At 40.4% G+C, this 18,470-nt stretch overlaps 1 protein-coding gene across 2 annotated transcripts in view; it reads left to right on the forward strand.

Annotated features, from left to right (window-relative positions):
- Positions 1-15,009, forward strand: part of caln1 (calneuron 1) — a 54,271-nt gene extending 39,262 nt beyond the window's left edge. For both annotated transcript variants that reach the window (XM_020088017.2, XM_020088016.2), the window contains exons 5-6: positions 5,936-6,092; positions 11,668-15,009. In XM_020088017.2, the coding sequence (XP_019943576.1) occupies positions 5,936-6,092; positions 11,668-11,795 (285 nt within the window). In that variant the 3' untranslated portion in view covers positions 11,796-15,009. The remainder of the gene's footprint in view (positions 1-5,935; positions 6,093-11,667) is intronic.
- The last annotated feature ends 3,461 nt before the right edge of the window (positions 15,010-18,470 follow it).

Consider the following 18,470-nt stretch of genomic DNA (forward strand, 5'->3'; position numbering starts at 1 on the left):
TGGCTCCCGGCTACTCTCTTTCCTCACTGTCTCCGGATTCCCTCTGAGTTAAGGCATCTGTAGTCTGTTGTCCTTTTGATTTGCTGCTGCGAAGAAGTTAAGCGAACCTCTTGAAGGGAGAGTATTGAGTTCTGTACCGAGCTCCACACAGATTTCCCTAAAGGGTTCACACAACGTTAGCTTCCTGATTTGAGCATTTATCTTCGCCTGTTTGATCCGAGTTTTCTGTTCTCTGCTCTCGTCTGAAGAAGCAACAAAAACACTCAGAATGAAGTTCAATGAGATTTATCCCCCACCCCCCATTTGTTGATTGAGGGGTTTAATGTGAAGTGTTTCCTGTAGCCCAGAGGTTACAAAGATCTGGTTTGTTTCATCAGGGGTTAAATGTGTTGACAGAATTGACGTCATTTTCATTCCCCATGTGGCCGATGTTTCAATCACCAGCAACATTGCAGTGACCGGTTCGAGATGTGAGCTCCGATTCATTTTCACGTCTGTTGTGACTCTCACGGGGAACGTAATGTTTTCTCTAACGCTCAATGATTCTTCTGGACTTTGAAGGCTGTATGACGCAGAGGTAATGGAGACATAAATTCCCTCCTGAAGGCTCGGGGCCTTTCGAGGGAGAAGGTTGATGATGCTGTTAAAAAGAAGAGATCGATAAAGGTGCTGAGCATTCGCTTTAGCAAGGAAAAGAAGGTGTGCATGTTGGATCTGAGCATTAAAGGTGGACCGAGGAGGATGCCATGGATGTATTAAGTTAAGTCGGGCCTTAATACCTGTGGCATTTCTAAAAACCTGTAGAAATACAGTTCAGTACAAATCTGCAGGATTGAAATCCTTGTTAACATTTATCGAAGTTACAGATTAGATCTTTACTCTCTAGTATTTAGCTGAATACAGGTGTTGTAAATAGTCAGAATCAAAATTCTTAAACATAATATTTAGGGCTTCAACTAGTAAACGTTTAATCAGCTCATTATGTATTTAATTAATTGATTGATTGATCATTTGTGAAAAGTTCTTGTTGCAGCTTCACAAATCTCAGGACGACATCTTCATTTTGTTTTTCCAGTGCAGTGCACATTGCAGTGCACGAGCCAACAGAATAACAATAAAAGTAACAATAAAAAATGGATGGACGCCAGGTTAGTGTTGAACGTATCATGTGTCCAAACTGCACCAAATTCACACTGCTCTTCCGTTGGTCCTTAAAGATACACATGCCAAGTGTGAATCTGATGAGATATGAGAGCCACCGACAGACAGAGATACGTGGAATTATTTGATTGTTTGACGAAAACCAAAGTTACTGAATCCATTACGACTGATGGTGATGATTCAGTCTAATGAGCTCCATTGCGATGACCTAAGAGCAACAGGGCGTCACAGATGAAAAGATGTACATAGTTATACTCTGTGTAAACAGACTTTGCCTCCAGATGTGTACAAACAAAAAGTTAAGATAAGAATGTGAAAATGTCACAATAGGAAAACAACACATTCAGATTCAGAGACTGCTTTGTGAATAATGCAGGAGTGTGTATGCACTGCATTGTAAATAATAAATGTCCTGGCAGTTCATTTCTCCAGCCACAGGCAGCGGAGAGGTTTGAGTTATGTCCCGGAGAGTGACTGTTCAGAAATTGTTAGATGGAATCAAGTGTTGATGAGTCGTTGTACTTTACATCTTCCATCACATGAGTCAGCTGATGGGATCGGTGCTGACTGGCTCTGCTGTCAGAAGCATAACGTGTTAACTTTCACTGCTGTTGACAGGTGGAACCACTTCCTGTCCTGAGACATTTTATTCCTCACTCCCGACTCGATGGTGATGATGCAATATCTGCACAAAGTCTAAAGGAAATGTTGCAATGGTTGAATTGACAGCTGCAACTTGCCAAGGTGCAAGAATAAGCACTGTTGCTCAGAGGGGAAGTGAACTGTCATCTTCTCCTCGATGTCAAATCCAGTTTCTGGAATCAAATGTTCATTCTTCAGCTGTATTTTCAGATTTGGATTTTGACCAGTGACTGTTTATAAAGATGGACAACGCTTCCTCCTTCCGACGCCATCTTGTGCTGGTCATGTCAGCAGGTCAGCTGATACCTGACCTCTCGAGTCAGTCTCAGCCAGTGGTGTCAGGTTGCAGTATGGGTCATAAACTCAGCCTCCTCCATGTTAGTTGATGGTAAATGGCACAAGCAAAAAAATCTCCTGATCGCGACTGCACAGATATGATATTTTCATGTCTGGATGGGATACATTTTTATTCACTTAGACATTTAGATACAGATTATATAGTATACCACGATTCTATTATTGGTTAGTGTTAGGATGTAGGATGCCATCACATCCCTGCAAAACAACTGACAATAAAAGAAGTAAAGAGGTATTTAACAGTGTTGGACTTGTGTATAAAAGAGCAGAGGTCATTAAACTTTTGGTGCCTGTGGCTACATCACATAATTATGCATTTAAATCGATTGACCCTGTATGATGAGCTTGTTCCCAGCTGTGCCATGTTTCAAATGCAATCATACTTCTGCCATTAAAAGCGAATAACTTGCCAGCCCATCGCGTTCAAATTTAGATTAGCAAATGCATATAATTGGATTCTGTGTGCGCTGAGCATCATCTGTAACTGCATAATTTGGCCACGCTGCAAAGGGCTGAACTCAGCAGATGGATTGATGCTGGTTCTTGGCAACTTCTCACCGCCTGCGTGTGTGAGCAGCTGAACATGCCTCATTTACGAGTGCAGAGAGGAGCATGGCTTTTCTCTTTAGAGCAACTCCTCCTCTTCATCTTCGACACTAAATCCACTTTGCGGCGTGAAGAACATGCTCACTATTTAACAAAATCAAAAAAGTTTCATGGTTAAATTCAAGGGTGTTGCATCTGTGCGGGTGGGAAAATCAACCTTGATACATCTCGTTGCATTGACCTGGATTATTCACCATAAATGTTTATGATGATAATGATTTTACACACCTTGGTGAAGAGATTTTTTTTTTTAAGAAAAAGTATCGATCTATCTGTTCTCATGGGATTCTCTCTTGCATCACACTCTATACTGATTCATGTTTATCATCTTAAAACCTTTATATAGAGTCAATTTATTCTGTAAAATAAAAAAAACAGCAACAGTAATTATTCCCGCAAACATGAATTGGTACATTCATCATTCAGACCATTCTAATGCAAGTGTTTTTTCCTGTTAATCAGAAGAAATTAAATTAAAAATGTTGATTTGATAAAGTTTAGGTTGTATTAGGTTAATTTGAAATCCTGCGCTTGTCCCATGTGACGATAAACAGAATATATTTATTCATAACGTTGCTCTGTGGGTTTTAAACTCTGCAGAATTCAGTGCTGATATAAATATCTCATCTCCTTTGTCTGTTGATGTTGTGGAAACTGCTTTTAAAATAAATTGATGAGTTATTCATGTCAGAGATTTTAGTGTCCGTGCAAACCTCTATCCTCGCTCCGTCAGGGATTCAGTTCATAACGAGGCTCCTTCTAAGCTTTAACTTAACAGGACCTGACATTTCCAACTCTCAGATTCTCCATTAAAAGCCTCTGTGCTTCTTTGTGCTTCAGAGTGAGCGTCTGTGAAGACTGTGCAACAAAGAGAACTACTCATGGTTCCCTCTCTGTGTTTGGTTCTGCATTAAACCGTAGGTCACACAGCAGTGGGGGTTCCACTAAAGATCTATCTTTCTGTAGGAGTCACTTCACGTCCCGGGGCGTCATTCTTTTCTACTCCCCCATATTGTTCCATAAAGGTCACTCCCTGTTTGAATGTGAATATCTTCAGTGGGACGTGGAAAGAGAAAAATAAAATGGCTTTTTCTTATCTGCCATTAGAGAGCTCGGTGAATGAGTCTGTCCTCTGGCTCATCCCTCTTTTCTCCGGCAAGTGAAGCTCCGATAGTCTCTTGATGTCTGTCAGCGATGGCATCGTTAGGAGACGGCAAGGTTGCACGAAGGTCGTGGAATCACAGCTGGGCTGCTGACCTGTGGGAGAAGTGACACGGGAGCAATATTTAACTTTTAACCAACGGGGCAGATGTGGCAGGACTGCCCCAGGTTTGCATCTCGTTCTTTGCCCAGAGGGAAAATCTTGTCTCTTCTGAAACCCAACACTGAACATCTGTTTCATGTTGTTGTACATGACAGGTGATACGAATTATACACACAAGGATGTTGTGATACTGATCTAAAACGTGTGCTGCAGCTCGTCAGCATCAGAGAAGCTTTGAATATTGTGGGTGTGAAACATCTTCATCTGATGGGTAAATCCTCAGTGAGGTGTCTTTTTGTCTTTCTTCTTCACTGCACAGTTGTATCAGTAACTGCTGTTTTTCAAATTGAAGAATAATTCATATGTTGTACGTATGAATTTTCCCGCTTTTACTCTGCAAAATAAAAACAGAGCAGCTTTTACATATCCTGCCAAAAATAAACCATAACTTCTGTGTGCTGCACTTAATTTAATTACATAAACACACTTGAGTTACACAGCCGACATATGGTGTAAACATTTCTTCTGCTCTGAATTTACCTTGTTATAGTTCTAGTTTTTTTTTTAGTTTTTTTTTATGTATTCTGCCTCCTCTGATTAACAACACATCAAATAAAATGTATAACTCTGACCTGCAGCTTTTAACTGGCTCTGGTGATGAATCTTTATGGAGGCTGACTGCTGTGAGTTCATTAGCTCACTCTGAGGTGAAGAGATAATAAATGGTATTGATTGTAAGTGGGATTTATGTCATTCTCGACTCAGTGGGTTTGAAGTCTTGTAGAAAAGCACCCTGTGATTTTTTGAAATAAATGACATATATGTCACACATCTGCTCTGCTGGTGTTTGCGAACATGTAAAAATGTCAAAACTCTGCCTCCATCAATCAAGACATGACACCAAACCACATTATTCCATTTTGTATTAATTAGATGTAAGGCATGTGGCCTCATTAGGGGGTTTTATTGCAGTCTTTCTATACATATCTGATAATAGAATTCTAAACACTCTGACTCTGCTTTGTGAGAACTTTATCAGAACCGTATAATGAGTTTATCCACCCAGGTACAGTCTGCTGCAGGTTTATTCACTTTGGCCCGTGACTTTTCATCCCAGCAGCGTTGCAAGATTCAACTTGATGTCACAGTTTAGATTCATTTAATCGGTATCAAAGTTTGGAGGAGACTTTATTCTGTGGTTCAGTCCAGACCGAAAGAACCAACAAGGTCATGGACAAAAAAACTATTTTTGTGTCACGGGATTGCTCAGTTATGGCGACACGCTCCAGACTATCCTCAAAACTGGAATCAGGCCAATAGAGTGATTAAAATTGTTCGCTTGTCATTTGAGATGTTGGACATTTTTGCCGAAAGTGATAATAAAGATGATCAGTTCATCATCAGGGTTGTTCAGCAAACAGCATTTTGCCAATAGCCTGATACAATGAGTTGTAATTATAAGAGATTCTGGGTGATTTTTTAAAAAGAAATGTGGCTCTCCAGTGTTATGTGAAGTAAAGTTTACAGGAGGAGCATGTGATCAATGACCAGAAAGGTCTCCCTGAAAGTTTCTCCGAACTTCAGAAACAAAAACTTTCCCCCATCTGGTCTTTGCCCTCAACGAGACCTTCAAATCCCCTTGGTGTAAGCCTTGGCACGTGTGTGTGTGTCTGTGTGTGTGTGTGGATAGAATTGTGTAATGGTTCAAACCGAACAACAAATCAAACACAGGTCAAAACTTCAGAGCGTTGAATTAAATCAATGCATCAATGAGAGCTGTGGTGATGTGCATGGTGAAGAACTTCTGGATTATATGAGATGAGTTATATCCTGCAAAATTAGAAATCAAACTGAGCACAAGTTCACATATCCTGTCTCACCTCAGCCCTCTCCCTCTCCCTGCAGTTTGACATGCAGCAGATCACCCTGGAGGAGCTGAAACACATCCTGTTCTACGCCTTCCGCGACCACCTGACCATGAAGGACATTGAGAACATCATCATTAATGAGGAGGAGAGTCTGAAGGAAAACTCTGGGAACTGTCAGACAGAGTTTGAGGGAGGTGAGCCAACTACGTGTGTGAGTGTGAGTGTGAGTGTGAGTGAGTGTGTGTGTGTGTGTGTGTGTGTGTGTGTGTGTGTGTGTAGTGAAGAGAGATAGTAGCTCATTCTGTCAGGGAGAATTTGAGCTTCCTCATCACAACCTATAACCAGCAGAGTCACAACACACCTGCTGATTTATTGAAACAGGGTATTTGTAGGAACGGTCACCTGCTCTGAAGTGGAGCTGATGAAATAAACATGAGCCACTCTGCAGAAGTGGACATCCATTGATATCAGAGCAGCAGTGTGTTCTAGTGCTGAAGTACTCTACAGTACATTACCAGTGTCGCCTCCTTCAGAGCATGCAGTCTGAATGAGACAGTCTGGTAATCAGAGGAAACACAATTACTTTCAGTTTGTCCCACTCTTACCATAGCATTATTAGCTTTTAGCTGTTACACCCCCCCCCCCAATTGCATTTCAATCTGGTCGTGACACGATTGGTTTAAAATGCAGCCTCTGATGAATGCAGCCCCTGAATTGAGACAGTTGCAGCACTTGAGAAAGCTCTAGAGCATTAAAGACAGCAAGTGTGACTAAGGAAATATGCAAATAGAGACACAGCATTGAGATGTTTCACTTCGTCAGCAGTAAAACAGGAAATGTAAAATGTGTCAAACAAGTTCTATATAAGTATTTTTAACCTCGATACCTCAGCTCCGCAACACAATCACCGCTGCACAGAATCCACGTGACAACAAAGTCATAAGATTGTACAACAGGGGGAGGTAGAGATGCAACATCCATCTTTATTTGTAATAATAATAATAATAATAATAATAAAACCATATTTCTATAGTAATTATCAAAACAAGGTTACATAGTTCTTTACAAAATACATGCGAATAAAGCACAGAACACAACACAATGGCTGGTAAGTCTATGGCTTATATGTCTATGATTCAGAAGCATAAACACAAAATAAATGTTAAGTTGTTCTATGTGAAATCTGCAAAAAAATGCAACTTCCCCTCTGTCGTCCACTTTGTCCTGACACCATTCAGATGAATTTGGTGTGTAGGCAAATGTTGAGTCATAATGTCGCCAGTTCCTACGTCTCCTGAAGGCAGCACGGCCAAGCAGGGTCCCAACCTACTTTGTTATTCGGTGAGAGGGTCTTCACCACAAGTGTCTGCAACATGGATTATATTGAATTTGTGGAATTCAGTTGCATTGAGATTACAAACATTACAGACCTGTGAATGTGTCCAAGAGGGAATTTACTGGTGTCATTGTGGATCGACATGTTGCACCGGCACTTTATCAGCGGAACATCAAGTAACGACCTTAAAAATCAGGTTCCTGTTGAGTATATGATGAAGAGTGACCATCGCAGCGTCATACACAATCACATCTGTTTCCCCATGAGGTCCATGAGCACCACCTGCCACAGAGGGGACACCAAACTGTGCTCAGTCACGGAGAAATCAATACACAGTGTCACATTGCGATTCATACCGAGCACAATTCATCATGCTTCCCTGCTGCTTGTTGCTCCAGCTCTCTGATATATGAGGGAGCATAAGAGTAACTTGATTTCCCTCTGGCTCCACCTTCGCTCAGGAATCAATACGTGTGAAGCTGAAAAAAACAACATGATAAACAATGTAAGCACTGAATCATCGCTGAACAAATTGTAGGAGAGCGTAAAGTGCAGGGAGACAGCAAGATGCAAGGAATAATCCCTGCTGTCACACGGGTCCATTACATTTATGATAAAATCAGTCAACATGAACCTTTGACAGACACGACCCTGTCAGCGTTTATGTCATTGATATATACCATATCAAAACTTTTACTCCACAGAATAAACACTGCAGAAAATGTGTTTACATTTTCTTGATTCAAGTTCTATTTATTAGTTTGTATTTTCTTTCTGTTTTTCTTTCTTTTGATTAAATAATAGAATTTCAAGCCTTAGTTACATTTCTTTGTCATAAAGTTTTAATAACTGGCTGATAAATTAGTACCAAAAACTAATATTGGGTTCTAGATGGGCCCCATATTTTAGCAATAAGTTATATTTATGAACTTTTTCATGGATGACAGTATGATTTTTTCTATCGCTGTTATTAGTATTGCAGTACTTATATTAATACTTATAGTATTTTGTATTATATTTTGTATTTTATTTGGCTGTGGGTTTAAAACAAGCCATTATAAACTATTGCAAACTATTTCTAACATTTAATTTATGTTTTTTGTATTGTAAATGAACAAAACAAAACTTAAACACAGCACAAAATGTGATGCATTTTTAGTTTAAAGAGGATTGCAATGAACTGGATACATAACTGGACTAGATACATTTATCCTTTACATCACATTGTGGTTGCGGCTCAAGAGGTTAGAGAAGAGAAGCAAAGTCCTGTTAGTTGCTAGAAAAATGCACCTTAAAATAGAAATGATTGACAGTGGGCACATCACAAGAGACATCACAAGAAAGTATAAATAGTCTTTATAAAATAAACCATTGGGTAAAGTGTGATTGTTAGCACAGGTGTCCCAGCTGAATATCCACAAAGATCAATTCATCCAAAGCACATGTGAATGTCGACAGTCGTAAGTCAGAGCCTGGAAACCGATGCACACTTCATTAGCTTTATGAGCTCAGCGCTCCACTGAGAATCCTTCAGCTGTTCGGCAGCGGTGCGGCGACTTCAGGCAGCTGAGGAGGTGTTTTGTGAGGCAAGTTCAGGCAACTGGATCGAGAACTAATGTCTCCACCACAAGTCTCCTCCCGTCGCTGCAGTTCAGCCAACAGCTGAACACGTGGTGTTTCCATCGGAACACAAGTAACTCAATTCAAATCAATTCATTTCAATTTTATTTGTATAGCAACAAATACTAATAAACATTATTTCAATGCTCTTTACATTGAACGCCAAGACCTTAAAATCTTATTTGATATAGAGAAACCCAACAGTTCCCGCAATGAGCAAGCACTTTGGAGAGAGAAAACTCCCTCGTTAACAGGAAGAAACCTTGAGTAGAACCAGGCTCGATGTGGGCGGTCATCTGCCTCGACCGGTTGGGATGAGCAGAGAAGAATGGGGAGGAAAGGGTAGATGGGTGGAAAAGAGGGGAGAAAAGAGAGAGAGATAGTGGGGAGGGGGTGGACAGAGAGGTGAAAGAGACTGGGAACACACACTGAGCAACATCAGGTATCAGCTCTGATTAGTTATAATGAAAACAAGATGATAGCAACAACAATTCATATAATAATGAAGTACTTAATTACTACGTATTGTTGTTAATAATAATAATAATAGTTGTTCTCCTGCAGTTCTGAAGTCAGAGATACCTGCAATGAGAGAGAGAGGAAGAGAGAGACTATGGGAGGAAAAAGACACATAGTTATTGACATGTATTAAAATAAATAAATGAATGTGGGGGGGCAGAGAGAAGGGGAGAAGTGCTCAGTGCATGATGGGAGTTCCCCCAGCAGTCTAGACCTATAGCAGCATAACTAAGTGATGGTTCAGGACTCACCTGATCCACAACTATAGGCGTTTATCAGGTTGTGGAGGTAGCTGGCTAAGTAGAGCACTCAAGACTTCCCTCTCCCCTGTCACTTTCCAGCTCAACCTGGATGATACCAAGATGTTCCCTGGCCTGATGGGATATTCAGTCCCTCCAGTGAGTTCTTGGTCTCCTCCCAGTTGGGGATGCTTCATTAAACCTGGAAGGCACCCGAAACAAAAGGCATCATGATTAGACGCCTGAACTGTCCCTGTTCCAGGTGAATGAGCAGCGATGATTCTACTCCGAGCCCCTAGATGTCCGAACTCCTCACCCTATCGCCATGGGGGACTTCGCCTAAATGTCAGGGAATAGGAGTTTCGTGTTGTGGTGTTACAGCAGCAATGGCCTAAAATTGACAATAACAAATGTGTGTAGAGTTATCTCCATTGCTCTGCCACAAATGGCTGACAGATGCAGCTATGGTTCTACGAGGGAGGTTCAAGGTGTCGATGTGAGAGCGAGCAATGCTTTCCTGGTTAAAAAGTCTCAATGTGCAACATTCATCCAACGTTGAGTGGCATAACCTTGGAAACTGGCTGAACGTCCAATTTTAGATCATCTATTTGGCCAAAAATCATGTCGGGTTTTATATGAGTCTAGAATAGTATTTTTTCAAAAGGAGCCAACTAATAACAACCTCAGCCAAAAAAACATGGAGCGATTGCTGTCCTACTTTGCATTTGCTTTGGAGCAGCATTTTTCGATGACTTCAGTGCTTCTCAAATTAAGAGTTAAAAATAGAGTGAGTGAGTGGAGTCATGTGGCTGTGGGTCATTGGCCCAGCTCCCCTAATTACAGCGGCCCGGTGGAATCATTGGAGGCACTCGCAGCCTGCTGCTGAGTTACCGGTCGGCGCCGCACGATGATTGAACCAGAAAATGATCACAGTCTGCTGTAATGTGATTGTAAGTGTCAGCTTGGATTTGTGCATAATGGCCTCCAGCTAAACGTGTCTGTATTCATTTGTACTCTCATATCTTTGGTCTTTAAAGTTTGCTGTCCAGTAGCTGACGGTCCATTGACTGTAAATAAAGATGGACGACACGTCTCCACTTCCTCTAATTGTTTAAATAAGAAACGAAAATTAAACTGAACTAAATTCTTGTGCTATTGACGTCATCTGGAGCTGCAGTCTGCACAGAAGTGATCGTGGAGTGGAGCCACGGTATCGAGGTCCCACCGATACATGCATTCAACCAATTGCGAGTCAATCTCAGCTGTCAATCATGGCATCTCAGCCTGTTATTATAGCTTCAAATAACAAATTACACCCAAACCTATCAGAAACATGAACAAATATCAGTGTGGTATAGTTAAAATGACAGAAACCATCTTTGACTTTGCAGTTTGGTACATGGTTAATGACCCATACTGCAGCCAGCCTCCAGGGGGCCATTGAGACTATTTGGCCCTCATGTCATCCATCTTTGTCTACTCTCTATGGGTCCTCCTCGCTGCTTCAACAGCACTTTAATCCAATGACACTTGGTGAGTGTGTTCTGTTATCATGGCAAATGAGCAGTAACAACAAGCGCCACCAATCAGAGGTTGAGGATTGTGGATAGCATCATACTTCCCCTTGACTTTGCATGTAAACACATTTTTCTAAAATCACAGTTGGCATCAAGGAACATATAATATCGATTCACAGTTCTGATTCTTTAGTTTCCCGCTGTTCATTCAGCTGGGATCCAGAGGGGCTGTTAATTCTGCCCGGCAACACTGATGTGAGATCACACGTCCTGCAGTTATGATCCTGTGGTCTTAAACACAGCGGAGAATTTCTACCGAAGAGACGTTTCAGTGAAAGTCGAAGGTTTTTTGTCACATTTAAAGATTTTGATCAACCATTGAGATTTTGAAACTTGCATTTTTAAGCATCTCAGTGACGTAAACTCTCCACATGATAAATAAGGTATTTTAAACCTGCTGTTTATCTTCATTATGTGTTCTTCTCTGGGTTATAAAAATGAGCCTTTCATCTTCATCTTTTTATTATTTCTCTATCAGTTCACCCCTCGAAGAAGAACCGCCAGACGTGTGTAAGGAAGAGCCTCATCTGCGCCTTCGCCATGGCGTTCATCATCAGCGTCATGCTCATCGCAGCCAATCAGATGCTGAGGAACGGCATGGAGTAGCCGTGCCCACTGTGAGCGGGGGTGACGAGCCAGCCTGCATGTGCATGCCAGTGGGTGAGGTCATATCCCTGCAGACAGGAACAGAACCACATGGAGTGACACTCGCAAAAGAACCTTCGACAAAATCCATTTTCAAAATGTACTTGTTTTTTTTCCACGTCCAATGAAACTGTGAAGCCAGCATGAGGAGTCATGCCGGACTCCTCCCACTTTACTCTGACAGGGACACTCAAGGGCTGACATCACACATAACGTCCTCTCTGTTTCCCCGATGCAATAAAAAAATGTATAAAAAGACATCGAGTGCAGAAGTTCAGAGCTGCTTTTGTTCTCCAGCCAGATGTGACGTGTGCAGATGTGTCACCCACCAGGAGTCTGATGAGCGACCAGCGCTGAAAGCAGAGAGCGGGGGACGGAAGAGTTGCCCTCTCATTACAGTTCCTGCAAAGAAGATGGCGGAAGGATGTGTACGCATCAGGCCGCCGCTCCTGCTGCTCCTGCGGTGCTACGATACTTCAGCGCTCCAACTTTCTATTTTCAACTCCTGCATCTGGGGGCTGGTATGAGGTGCTGGCGTCAGTTCATCCGCCCGACAAAACCAAAGCAGTCAAAGAGTGAAATGTTAAAAAGGCAAATCCCGGCTGGTGTTTTGGCCTCGTTGCGTCTGTGAATGGATGGAGCGGCTCTTCTCTCTCATGGAAACTGTTAAGTTTGAAGACTTTGAGGTGTAAAGAAGAGGTGTCTGTCTTTATTATTAAAGGGAAAGAGAATCCACCCTGTGATGCTCTCACTGACCACGTTCACATGGACACCAATATTCAGACTATTGACTTTATTCTGAATTAAACATTCGTTACGTCCACAGTTAAGTCAGATTGTTGGAGTCCATGGAAACGCAGTCACTGATATAATCTGTCTGTGTTGCTCAGTACACACAAGAATTTGAATTCAACTTTTTCAGTCCACCCTCTTTCTCTCAGTCTGTGTCATCTTCTTTTCCCTCACATGGTGATTTCCTGGATTTCCCAAAATGTCTCTGGACAACTTGCAGAGATCAGCAAAAGAGCAAAGAGCTTTTCCAGTTGACAAATTCAGCTCTGAGTTTTACCGTTTGTCCATGAGAAAAGGAAAAATGTTATTTCGCCATCAGCACCAGAGGATTTTTTAACAGTGAAGATGTTTCAGGGTGGATTTTTTTTGTCTGCATGAATCAAATTAATGAAATATATCTTAGTCTTGTGATACATTTTGATCCCCATCAGATTCCTGCACTCAAAACTACAGCTCATACTTTGCCAAGGCCAAGGCCATTCAATCAAGCTGCAGCATATTTCAAACACTCACAGATACCAGTCCTCCAAATGCTTGATTTCTTCTGGTGAAAGCACCAAGTTTAGTAGATATCTGTCTAGTTGTTTTTGTGTAATCTTGCTAACAAACACACAAACTGACAGTGGGGTGCAACATAATCTCTTTGGTGGAGGTAATAAGCTTAATATTTGATTTCTGTGCATCATTTGTTTCCCTTTACTTTAGATTTTTATCATTTTAAAATCATTGTGCAAATTAAAGCCGCCTAATCACACAATCCCTTATCAGCTTGTATTGATTAATAATCAATTCATCAGTTGTTTTTTCAACAAATATGTATTTTCTTATAATTTTAGTCACTTTTTAAAGCAAAAAAAAAGATTTATGCGATTATAGATCAAATCTGCAGCCTGAATAAGATCAGAGCAACATAGGATATAAAATATTAACCAGATGTAACTTTAGCTCTCACTATATTTATTTTATCTGAAGTTTGGAAGCTTCCTCCCTGTTCTGTGATACAAATCACTGTGCACACCACAGATAAAGATGTATCACATATTTGAAATAGTTTTGCAGCAGATTCTTGTTTTAGAGGTGAAACTTTCTCACAGCACTGAATCATTAGCAGAAAGAGATGTCTGCTCTGAACTCCTGCACTGACTCTCATCTCAACATGTCAACCCGGCCGGGGGGGAGGTCGCAGAACACCCATATTATCGAGTGCATGCAAATAAGTCGTTGTCTTCTGTAAATACCGTAGCCCGTAGTCTGAAGTGTCTCACGTGTCTGTTGAAGGTGATGTACGGTGTCTCTGTATGTGCATGACTGTTGGTGCTCTCTGCTCACTCGGGTTTAGAGGCGCAGGGAGGGAGGTCGGCGGACGAGGAGGGGGCCGCTCCATCACGAAGGCCCCTTTCTGCTTCCTCTCAACCCTCTTGCCAAAGCCATAGAACTCCACAGAGGTGAAACCAGACAATACAACACGGACGCTTTTCCTTGGTCCCACACGGAAACACAAGATCAAACGGGCATTGTTTTTGGCAGATTTCTCTGTCATGTAGGATTTGGTTTGTTCCTGTTGTTGTATATTTTTTTTGCACTGTACCTGTCATGCGTTCCCATGACATCACACAGTTGTAGGTCTGTGCAAGAGTGCCATCTAGAGGTGAGATGAGATCACATCGTTCATGTTCCATCACTGTGTATGTGTGTCCACTCTCTAAGCACTATGGGAATGTGACATCAGGCAGAACTCTCAGATATTAAATGTTAAAACATGATGGTTTTTATGTGTAATGTAAAGCTGGACTCTGGTCTGCCAACACTGGGTAGAGCAGCACTTGAATGTTAACACATAATTAAATACACGTCTATTTGTAGGAATAGATTTTCGTCCTCAGATGATTTATTGATAGTACAATTTGAAATCCTGTAGGTCACACTGGTGTTATTCTTTTTTACCTGAAGTCACACTGAGTATAATTTGTTTTAAAGTGTTGGTGGAAATTTCCACATTCACACGTGCACTCGTAGCTGCTGTCGTGTTAAAACTGGAAAAGTGTTTCATTTATTTGTTCTCTGAGAAGAACTTTGTTTTTCCATCTTTACTTTCATTTCAGTGGCTGCACGTCTCCATCGTTGAAGTAGACTTTTATTTTGAAGGGGAAATCGAGCCCCATGTTATTTTTTTGTCATATAACTTTGTACAAAGCTAATAATCTATTAGACAAGCACATACTACACATACTTTGCATGTGCAATATTTAAAAAAGTAGACTAGAGAGAGACTTTTAGTTGTACTATTTATTAGAGGCATAATAATTATGAACCTGTAAATATGAAACTCTGTACAAAACTCAAAGAAATAAGCATTGATGCAATAAAACTGTGTTGTTTTTTGTATGTGTTTCAGTTTTATTTTACACTGGGACCAGTTGCAGGACAGTCTTTGAAATGTAAAGTTACCAATAATGCACAAATAATCCTCATTAATGTAAGAGAAAGTTATTGTATTCTAAAACTTGTTGTATTCTAAAAAATTTAAATGAGCCATCCACAAGTTCAGCGATGAAGATGGTCCTGAATATTGATCTGAAAATAAACATTTTTAAAACCAATTTTATTCCTGTAATACAGCCAGTGCATCAAGGTAAATTATGCAGATATGCAGTATGTGTGTGACTGGGTGACATGATGGAGCCATTACTATGAAAGCACATTCTTCTGCAGATGTATTATCAGTGTCAAATATGCTCAAGTCATATTTGTGAATGCACCTCGTAATACCCCCTTACTCCCAGGAACTATGGCTACATGTCATCAGGGATGTAAAGACTGGGACCATGTACCTTTTCAAATGTCAACAGTGAGGGACAGGTTTCACCACAACATTAGTAGTTATTAAATATCATATGTTTTTGCAATTTTACAGAATAAATATGACATAGTTTTAGACGAAACTAATCATCATCCTTGAGAGTTAGACATTTAGTTCCTCTGAACAAGATGAAACTTCCCATGATAGAGCGATCGTCAAGGCTAGCAAACTGAATCACGTTAACCAGCCCTGAAGCTAACAAGTTCCAGTTGTGTCAGAGGATGAGCAGTTGGTTGGCTTGGGCTCTCAAAGCCAAGAGCACCTGGCCAGAGGTTTGGGAGAGTAGGGCTGATGGCCATGACGCCTTCATCACGAAGACCAAGTGCATTTCAGGGACTTGATGTACAAACTGCAGCAGCACCTGAGAAAGAAAGAGTCGGCCTCTGTCTCCTCTTCACCAGCTCCTGCCTCAAATGCACCCAATGAAGCCATGAGTAGGTTTTTTTTTTTCAGTATGCACGAAATGTAGCTGTATTCATTTACAAATATCAAAATACAATGCAGTCATGTAGCATGATTATTATAACCAAAACAAAATGTAGAAATACATTTTTACAATGCTCTTATCTCTTTCTGTTTTGGTCACAGTGATGGATGATGAGGAGGAGCTGGAGAATGCAATGCAAAGCATATCACCCACCAGAGAAATGGGGGAGTATTGTAAGTACATTTTTGTAACTAACTTAACATTCTAGATAGCTTTTGGCTCAAGATTTGTTATTAATTGAAAATATTTTATCTACTGTTTTTTTTGCATGACATCCAGATTTAAATTTGAAATTCCACACACTCATAAATATCCCTCCTATAAACAAGTCCGATTTTTGTTTCAGCTCCATTAATTATTCCCTGAGAAATAAATGAAAATGTTGAAAAATCACTTGTCCCCCCCTCCCCAGTGATGTCATGATGACGTCACAAAGGGGGTGAAAACCAAGCAGTGCTGTGTGGCACCTTTTCAAACCCTGTCCAACATGGTGCCTCTGATCAGAGCGAGTTTGAACAAATGAGCAATTAAACAATGTTTTAACCCACAACGCAATAACAGTTGCTCTCTTGGTCGCGTGTTTTGCTTTAATATAATCATGACTGTATGTGAATATGTATGGATGTATGTGAACTGTGACATATTGACAACACAAACAAACATGGGACAGTAGTGATGCAATGAAACAAAAGATAAATGATAGTAAAATGTGGAGAAACTAATGATATTCATATGAAAAGGTTTGGAGAGATATTTAAAGTTAAATTTCACATTAACTGTAAAAGTGAAATAAAGTCATACAGGCTTTTGCAAACCAACATAGAGGACAGGTCAACTGTGGAGCAGATGTTTGGGGATAAATACTCTGGAGTGTAAGAGCATTTTGATGAAATGATGAAACTGTCACACTCGGGTTTAGGTTTCAAACTGTTTTACTCCTAAAGTTTGAAGTTTTAGAACATTTCTGGAATGTAATCCATGCAGATACATTTCCTGTTGTGGAAAATTGTTTAACAAAAAGATTGAGTAGACAGAGAGAGGGAGAGATTATGAATGCTGCTGCTGCAGGTCCAAGACAAACTGAACAAACCGGCGCCCTGAGGTTTCAGGTTCAATGTGAGTCAACGTCCTCGAACAAATACTGAGTTCTGTTATCTGTGAAGAATCATGAATAACCAGTATAAACATAATGACCACCAGGGGCCAGCATTAGGCTCTGATAATAAAACTATAAACAACACATGTAAACAAACAAAAGGTAAATTATAGCTGCTCTAGGCAACAATGGGTCAATTCCGAATGAGTTTGAATGGACTATATTCCCTCTTTGTTTGCTGTTACCTCATTGCTTCACTGTTTCAAACCAGATTTCTTGCAGAAATTGATCATGTGGACAGAAATGAACTGAATATTTTCTGTCATATATCAATTATGTTACAGTTTCTACACAGGTAATTGCAGCTGTTCATCAGGAGACTGAGAGAAGATGATGAGTGACTCAGATCTGCATTCAGGTAAACAAACAGGTAAACACTGCTTGGTACGACTCAACCTATAACTTTATTTTACTATTATACTTCTTTATTTTAAAGGATTATACTCATAAATAACCAAACGTTAGAGTTCACCTCCAAAATGAGATTAAGAAGGTATTAACTCGACTAAGAAGGATTTATTTTCATCTGTGTTTTATAGTATAATTTTACATTTTCATTGTTTTCCAGAGAATACCTCATGGATATTAATGAAAAATATAAATACTGATATCTTTGAGTGTGTTTACTTTGGTGCAGCTTGATTGAATGTACTGGGACTGTTGCTCCTTGCTTTATTTTGCAGGATTTCACTCATATATATTTAACCAAACTAAAGATTTCACCTCCACAAATAAGTATGTAAATTAAAAAGCATTTCCAATTGTTGTATTTAATTTTTAGTTAGAATTGTGTCATTATGTAAATGTAAACATCATTTTTCACATGTCAAGTTGGTAAAGGTATACAAGTCATCTGTTTAAACTATATTTATTGTTATTTAAAAAGAGTGTTGGCTGATATTTTTCAGGATTTTAACCCACACAATGTCTATTATCATTATTATTATTATTATTATTATAATTATGTTGGGCAGTGATGATCAGACCTGTGATGCAGCAGTGTTAACATGCAGACTCTGTCCTCCAGAGCCTCTCCAGCAGCTCTCTGCTGAAAACAGGCCCTTGTGCTCAGCAGGCTCCTCCTGTTTCATTTACATCTCAAGCATTTAGCTGATGCCTCCACCCGAGCAGCTTAGCCACAGGAAACAGCGGGAGTTCAAGGACACGTTCCACCGCACGCTCGGCTGCTGCAGAACTCCATCCATAACTTATATTAATCCACCGTAGTTTTAATGGCAGGCTGCCACAGGCTGTGTGATATACTTGGTTTATATTAAAGGATAAGTTCAACTATTTATAAGCCAGGTCGCATAATAACAGCAAACATGCTGGGCAACTGAG

Source organism: Paralichthys olivaceus, chromosome 11 (genome assembly GCF_024713975.1).
Source record: "Paralichthys olivaceus isolate ysfri-2021 chromosome 11, ASM2471397v2, whole genome shotgun sequence".
In the NCBI taxonomy this organism is placed as follows: Eukaryota; Metazoa; Chordata; class Actinopteri; order Pleuronectiformes; family Paralichthyidae; genus Paralichthys; species Paralichthys olivaceus.